Raw genomic sequence first — 8,131 nt, 5'->3', positions numbered from 1 at the left:
TTGGCACCTTTTCTTTGTGCATTTTCTTTAACTCTACCTGGCTTTACTTAAAGCGCTAACGTTAGAAGCTAGCTGTTCCGAACAGGTAGCTAATACGAAAATGCTATGCTACAAACAACTGTGATATTATATAAGGGCAAAGTAAACTGAAAAACTTTCGATTTTTGCCACAAAAAAAACCCCGAACATAGCGGAATATCAGAAGTGACCACTTTGAATGAATGAAACTCCCGCGGTGTGCAAGCGCTGATCGGATCGTGCAGAGCTGTGGACACTAGTATCAACTACGCATGCGCGAACATCTTGCGCATGCGCATATCCGATCGTGCAGAGCTGTGGACACTGGTATCAACTGCGCATGCGCGAACATCTTGCGCATGCGCATATCCGATCGCGCAGCCAGCGCGGATCGTGTACCCACAGGGTGTGTGACTGATGACGTATTTGGCCAGGCAGGAGGTTAAAATACAGGAAACACACAAGAGACTAGGATAACTTTAGCTGCTGTGTCCATAGATATATGTGTGTCCAACAATCACGTTTTTTATGCTGAGTTCCCTGAACCTCCTTTTCTCAGCACTTCGGTAAAGTGTTTATTGTTGCTAGGTTACCAAAACCGTCTGCTGCTAGCAGCACGTCTTTTTAGAAAGTTTGCCTAATGATAGCTAACTAGCCAACGAGCTAACTGTCAGAGCAGAAGTTGTTCAGGACTCAGCACACTGAAATATGACTTCGACAGACAAAAGGACCTCATTTGGCATTCAAATAACATAACAAGTGGCCCGCCATCATTTGGAAGCTAAACCACGTAGAACTAGCATGACAGTTGTGTTTATCAGCTTATCTCCGAGGTCCAAGGCATGCTTAACGTCATTGTTCACTCCCAAATTGCGTGTGACGTGCTGCTAGGCAACGCCTCCCATAACTCGCCTCTGAAACCGGCTTCAGACAACCCCGGGACCAGAACACGTCTACCTTTCACATTGCGAAATCCCCTGAACCCGCTATTTCTTAAACGCTAATGTATCGTTTCTGAATGTGAAAGGGGCTTATGTGAATGGCACCAAGACAAACTCCAATCAATTGTGTTGATATGGCAATAAAATATTGAACTTGAACTTGAACACACACACATACATCTACACACACACACACACTGTATCTTGCTGCCCAATATGTATCAACATACCACAATATACGGACACACACAAACACACACTCTATCATACACTGCATTTTATTTTACTTTATCTATTTTGTAATTCTTACGGAAATCCATTGATATGTATGTGTGTGTTTATTGTATAATAAGTGCTTTGGCAATATGAGTGAACTTGTCCTGCCTGTGTGTGTGTGTGTGTGTGTGTGTGTTTATTGTATAATAAGTGCTTTGGCAATATGAGTGAACTTGTCATGCCTGTGTGTGTGTGTGTGTGTGCTTTGGCAATATGAGTGAACTTGTTTATTGTATAATAAGTGCTTTGGCAATATGAGTGAACTTGTCGTGCCAATGAAGATTCTGAATTTGACTTTGAGAGAAAGAGATGAAGATGAGGACTAGAATCAGTCATGCACTGCCCTCTGGTGTCCAATCATGTGTACTGCACACACTGCCCCCCTCGTATATTATTATTTGTTTTTAATGAATGATGCACAGACTGCAGAGCACTTCTTTGTACCTTTAACAATGACAATACAGATTGTTTCTATTATATTCTACTCTATTATATTCCATTCTCTTATATTCTGTTCTATTCCATTATATTCTAGGCCTATTCCATTTTATTATATGGCTCTCTAGAATGTTGAGGGAGCTCCCATTCACTTTGAATGGGCCTCTCAACGTTCTACCGGTCCGTTATATCTGCATATTGACCGCTCCGAAGGTATAATGACCGCTGCCAATGGCAACGGGTTCACTCCGTTAGTTGTTGCGGAAGCCACGAAACGGTAGCCAAGTCATTGCTAAAGACACATTGAGATAAGTTGATTTTCTCGTTTTGGCAAGTAGCCAGATAATAAGCGCGATAATGTATAGAACGCCGGTCATTATCTGAAAATAATTCCCTTCAGTACGAAGCAAAACCCCTCCGCTGCGCGTCGGGGTTCTGTCCGTCCTGTCGGGAATTATTTTCCGATAATGACCGGCGTTCTATACATTATCCCTTACATATTGTATTCTGTACACACACTGCCCCCTGGTGTCCTGTCAGCTGTAGTGCACTGCTTCAATAATCCACTTTTGATTACATAACTGTTTTTAGGGCTGCTTCAGAACTCATATGAGAATGAAAATCATTTCATATAAATCATACACATTATATGTATGGATTTAAATCAAAAATGAAAATGCAATTATTGTTTATATAGTGGAATTTTGAGCCGAGCTGTATCTTAAAGGGAAACTATGCAGGTTTGGCGATTTCATCGCCGGTTTCGCTTTTGCTTTTCGCTCATTTTATGCTTGCAGATTCCCCTACAGCTTTAGCGTGTATATTTGACAAGACTCCTCAATCGGTCAGTCCGCCTTTTCATGAGCATGACCGCAAGGCTGGAGACTTTCTGTTAGGAAGTCGCGGAAGTGGCACAAAACTTGCATGCTTGGTTTTTCAGCTCAGAGGCGCTAGGGGGAAGCGAGACAGTCGTCATTCAACCCAAAATAAGTCAAATAACCATTCCAATGACTCCGAAGCGGATCAGCTAAGGCAAAAAAAGGGTGGGTTTTGAACATTCTAACACAAGATTCCATTCCGCAACAATTCAACATTCTAAAATTCTATGTAGAATTCAATGAACCCAGACATTCTTTAGAATGTTCATTTTCCAACACTCCAAACACACCGGTGTGACGGTACACTCTTAAGGGTTAAGCTAAAAAACCCTTGCATAGTCCCTAAAAGTCCTGGTAGAAAGTGATGTATACAGTTTGTTTTATAATTGCTTGTATTTTCAGTTCAACTCTTGAAAAGTATTTCAAATATCATCCAGTTATCAATAAATGTCTATGGAGTATTGCATTCTCTTTTCCCTTACACTTTACAGGCCATTCCCAAATGACGGAAGTAACTCTTTTTTTTTTGTTTGGCTCTTTTGATAATAAAAGGTTGCAGATTCACACATTAACACACACACACACACACACACACACACACACACACACACACACACATATATTGTCTGTGCAGTAGTCTTTATTAAAACAGATCATTCATTAGCTTAGCAGAAACACAAACAGATGAAGGCAAAGGCCAAGCAGCTCAATCTAGGTCAGCGCAGGTACATCATCAATGACGCACGCACGCACGCACGCGCGCCATTTGGAGATTAGGCTGCTTAATTATTCATGAACGGCAAAAAACAACTGCATGTGTTGGTGTTGTGTTGGTGTTGTGTTGGTAATTGTGTCCTTTGCTTGAATGAAGGGCGATGTTTTAAAAACAAGAATGGACATGTAAACATGGGCAACATTTTGGGACCATTGGCATGGCAGGCACACGCGCTCTCACACACACACACACACACACACACACACACACACACACACACACACACACACACACACACACACACACACACACACACACACACACACACACACACACACACACTTTGGCAGGTTGGCCTATCGTCACTACCATCAAGCGTCATAATTAGTGCAATTTAGCTCCGTAGCGATGGACACACACACACACACACACACACACTCTCCCTCACAAAGACACACACACACACACACTTCATTAGCGATGGACCCACACATTCCTGTACAGCTGATGAGGTTGGGTGATTGCGCATTCACACACTCACACATGTATGTACGCGCACACACAGTATTGCACGTTTCCTTGTATGATACAGCAGGAGAACCATCAGAGGAGCACACACGCACACACACACACACACACACACACACACACACACACACACACACACACACACAATTGAGGCCCATCAGAGGTGCCAGTGTTGCGGTACACCTCAGGGCCTTCACAAGCTATACAAATAGTCTTGTGTCATGTGACACGTCAGAGAGCTCTCTGATTGGACAATGCTCAGCTCGGTAAGATGCGGGGGGGAATCCCTCTTCCGTCCTGTCCCCACGACATAATTCCCAAATGAAATCCCAGATCCCTTCCGTCCCACGACAGAATTCCCAGATTCCTTGACAGAATTCCCAGAATTCCCAGATCTTGGAGCTGCAGGAGTGGGGGGAGGTCTACATCCAGCTGATGGTGAAGTTCTTACCCAAGTTCAGACCCAACTCGGTCACAGTAAGAACCTGGAGGAGGACGCGAGGGGGCAGAGGGGGGGAGAGAGTGTGTGTGTGTATGCGAGGGGGGGTGGGGGTGAGAAGAGTGTGTGTGTGTGTGTGTGTGCGAGGGGGGGTGGGGGTGAGAAGAGTGTGTGTGTGTGTGTGTGTGTGGGGGGGGGGGGGGGGTGAGAAGAGTGTGTGTGTGTGTGCGAGGGGGGGTGGGGGTGAGAAGAGTGTGTGTGTGTGTGTGTGGGGGGGGGGGGGGGGGGGTGAGAAGAGTGTGTGTGTGTGTGTGTGCGAGGGGGGGTGGGGGTGGAGAGAGAGGGAGGAGAAAAGTGAGTTAAGTTTTAGGAAATGCAAGAAGTGTGTGTGTCTGTGTGTCTGTGTGTCTGTGTGTCTGTGTGTCTGTGTGTCTGTGTGTCTGTGTGTCTGTGGCGGGGTGATGATTGGCTCACCTGATTGGTTCGGTAGCTGAATTCTGCGTCTTGCAAGTTCACCGTCACTCTCTCTGGTTTCGCCTTCACGCCATAGAAGGAGACTGTTTCCACGGTGATGTAGCTAGCCTCCACATTGTCCTGCAGCACCTCTGAGGTCATGGTGCCCTGTGGAATCATGGGATATGTAGTTTTTAAGGAGACACAAAGAACCAGTTTTAAATTCTACATGCTTGTGAGGATTGTAGCAGTTTTGGGGAACTAGTCGTAAGGAGCCTAGTAGGAAGATTTGTTTATGACCTAGAGTGGTCTTTGGGTGCTGGTTTAAGGAGTCTTGCTAGGAGGATGTTTTATAAACTAGAGTTGGTTTATGTGTAGCGATGTAATGATGTACCCGTGTGAAAATTATTACTGATTAAGAAGAAAATGAATCCTGAAGCAATTGTGTTGTCCAAAAATAAATAAATAAATAATAACATTAAACTCCTTCACTGCAGAGCTATGAGCTACTTGTATACTTTGTACTTTGGTGCTGATTTGGACTGGCTAATGGGTGATCCCGAGCGGTTTGAGTGGTGATCTGGAGAGATCTGGAGTGGTTTAAGGATGATCTGCAGTGGTTTAAGGATGATCTGGAGTGGTGATCTGGAGTGGTTTAAGGATGATCTGGAGTGGTGATCTGGAGTGGTTTAAGGATGATCTGGAGTGGTGATCTGGAGTGGTTTAAGGATGATCTGGAGTGGTGATCTGGAGTGGTGTATGAGAGATCTGGAGTGGTTTAAGGATGATCTGGAGTGGTTTAAGGATGATCTGGAGTGGTGATCTGGAGTGGTGTGTGAGAGATCTGGAGTGATCTGAGGAGTTGTACCTTCTCAACACGGAAGCGGATGTAGGCATACTGGTTGGTTTCGTAGGTTGCCATGGTTTCCCCATCATCCCAGAACAGGTCACCCTCGGCGACGCCCCCCTCGGACAGAGCACCAATGAGATGCATCGGCTGCCCACTGCTCACCCAGAGAGTGGTGTTGGGCCTCTACACACACACACACACACACTTATAAAGACATATTCACAAACAACCAATAACACAAACACAAACCAACATCACCCCACCCCATACACACAGACACACAACTCACACACAGACAGCTCTCTCTCTCTCACACACACACACACACACACACACACCTCTCGTAGGTGTTCTGGTCTCACACACACACACACACACACACACACACACACACACACACACCCCTACCTGTGTGGGTATAATGCTGCCTTCCCTCAGGTGAAGGTTGATTTTGTCCAGAGGAGCCTGAAGCTTAATTTCTTCCCCAGCACTGACCAAAGAGTCTCCCTAATGACACACACACACACACACACACTTTTTTTTATTATAACAAATACATTGTGAATAAGCATGTGTGTGTATATGTGAGCTGTGTGTGTATATGTGAGCTGTGTGTGTGTTCTCACCGTGTAGTAATCGTACCACAAGCCTTTGGGGAAATAGCCGGCCACATAGTCCACTCCTGGCTCCAGCACTGGCGTCACCAGCAAACTCTTCCCCCACAGGAACTGTTTATCTATCTCGTAGGTGTTCTGGTCTGTGGGGAACCTAAATCACGTAACACAGGAACTGATTATCTATCTCATAGGTGTTCTGGTCTGTGGGGAACCTAAATCATGTAACACAGGAACTGATTATCTATCTCGTAGGTGTTCTGGTCTGTGGGGAACCTAAATCATGTAACACAGGAACTGATTATCTATCTCGTAGGTGTTCTGGTCTGTGGGGAACCTAAAACATGTGACACAAGCAGCTTATTCTACCGTACTACCTAATTCAAGACAGAATATGTGTGTGTGTGTGTGTGTGTGTGTGTGTGTGTGTGTCTTACTCAAACAGCAGTGGTGTGGCGGCGGTGTGTCCGCTGGCGTGTGCGTGGTGGAAGAGTGTGTGTGTGTGTGTGTGTGTGTGTGTCTTACTCAAACAGCAGCGGCGTTGCAACAGTGTGTCCGCTGGCGTGTGCGTGGTGGAAGAGTGTGTACAGGAAGGGGAAGAGGGAGTAGCGGAGCAGCAGAACTTCCTTCATGGCCGTCCGAGCCGCCGGGCTGAACACCGTGGGGTCCTGGGCCTGGGCACACACACACACACACACACACACACACACACACACACACACACACACACACACACACACACACACACACACACACACACACACACACACACACACACACACACACACACACACACACACACACACACACACACACACACACACGAATAAAAACACACTCCCACACATAACCACAGACAGACATTAAATACCAGCCATACCACCTTAAATCAGTCATATCACATTAAATCAGACATACCACTTTAGATATATAGTCATGCATTCAAAACACCCAACGGATGTGAAGACGGCTACAATGCAGAGTCTTATCCAATCAGTCATACCACCTTACCCGTGTTCCATACCACCTTAAATCAGTCATACCACCTTAAATCAGTCATACCACCTTAACCATGTTCCAGACCACCTTAAATCAGTCATAACACCTTCACCGTGTTCCATACCACTTAAGCTGTGTTCCAGACCACCTTAAATCAGTCATACCACCTTACCAGTGCTCCATACCACCTTAAATCAGTCATACCACCTTACCAGTGCTCCATACCACCTTAAATCAGTCATACCACCTTAAATCAGTCATACCACCTTCACCGTGTTAAACTGTATTCCAGACCACCTTAAATCAGTCATGCCACCTTAACCGTGTTCCATGCCACTTTAACTGTGTTCCAGACCACCTTAAATCCCACAGGACTCGACCACCCCTTGCTGGTGTGTGTGTGTGTGTGTGTGTGTGTGTGTGTGTGTGTGTGCGTGTGTGTACCTGTGCGTCCATGTCGTTGTGATTGCGTGTGAACGGGTAGAAGGCTCCTAGCTGTGTCCAGCGCACACACAGCTCCTCGTTGGTCTGGTGTGTGTGTGTGTGTGTGTGTGCGTGTACCTGTGCGTCCATGTCGTTGTGATTGCGTGTGAACGGGTAGAAGGCTCCTAGCTGTGTCCAGCGCACACACAACTCCTCGTTGGTCTGGTGTGTGTGTGTGTGTGTGTGCGTGTGTGTGTGTGTGTACCTGTGCGTCCATGTCGTTGTGATTGCGTGTGAACGGGTAGAAGGCTCCTAGCTGTGTCCAGCGCACACACAGCTCCTCGTTGGTCTGACCGGAGAAGCCGCAGATGTCGGCCCCCACCAGCGGAATGCCCAGGAGGTTAAAGGTCAACATGCCTGTGACCGTTACGGCAAGCACAGAGGGACACACACACACACACAGTCAACAGGATGAATCAAATGCAACAGACCAACACACACACACACACACACACACACACACACACACACACATCATTTGAGAAATGCAACATGCAAA

The 8,131-nt window shown here is 46.1% G+C and overlaps 1 protein-coding gene across 4 annotated transcripts in view; it reads right to left on the bottom strand.

Annotated features, from left to right (window-relative positions):
* Nucleotides 1–3,177: 3,177 nt before the first annotated feature.
* Nucleotides 3,178–8,131, bottom strand: part of gaa2 (alpha glucosidase 2) — a 23,406-nt gene continuing 18,452 nt past the window's right edge. Inside the window, exons 16-23 of one of the 4 annotated variants that reach the window (XM_062537220.1) lie at nucleotides 7,838–7,989; nucleotides 6,737–6,824; nucleotides 6,588–6,648; nucleotides 6,163–6,304; nucleotides 5,945–6,043; nucleotides 5,555–5,719; nucleotides 4,708–4,854; nucleotides 3,178–4,279 (exon numbers count right to left, since the gene is read on the bottom strand). In XM_062537220.1, coding sequence (XP_062393204.1) covers nucleotides 4,217–4,279; nucleotides 4,708–4,854; nucleotides 5,555–5,719; nucleotides 5,945–6,043; nucleotides 6,163–6,304; nucleotides 6,588–6,648; nucleotides 6,737–6,824; nucleotides 7,838–7,989 — 917 coding nt within the window. In that variant the 3' untranslated portion in view covers nucleotides 3,178–4,216. Of the gene's footprint in view, nucleotides 4,280–4,707; nucleotides 4,855–5,554; nucleotides 5,720–5,944; nucleotides 6,044–6,162; nucleotides 6,305–6,395; nucleotides 6,488–6,587; nucleotides 6,649–6,675; nucleotides 6,825–7,837; nucleotides 7,990–8,131 lie in introns of those variants that run through there. The other 3 variants (XM_062537211.1, XM_062537235.1, XM_062537227.1) reach the window with 3 other exon arrangements.

This window comes from Sardina pilchardus, chromosome 1 (genome assembly GCF_963854185.1).
Source record: "Sardina pilchardus chromosome 1, fSarPil1.1, whole genome shotgun sequence".
In the NCBI taxonomy this organism is placed as follows: Eukaryota; Metazoa; Chordata; class Actinopteri; order Clupeiformes; family Clupeidae; genus Sardina; species Sardina pilchardus.
The sequence above is the reverse complement of the archived record's forward strand: the minus strand, read 5'-3'. Positions and strand labels throughout refer to the sequence as shown.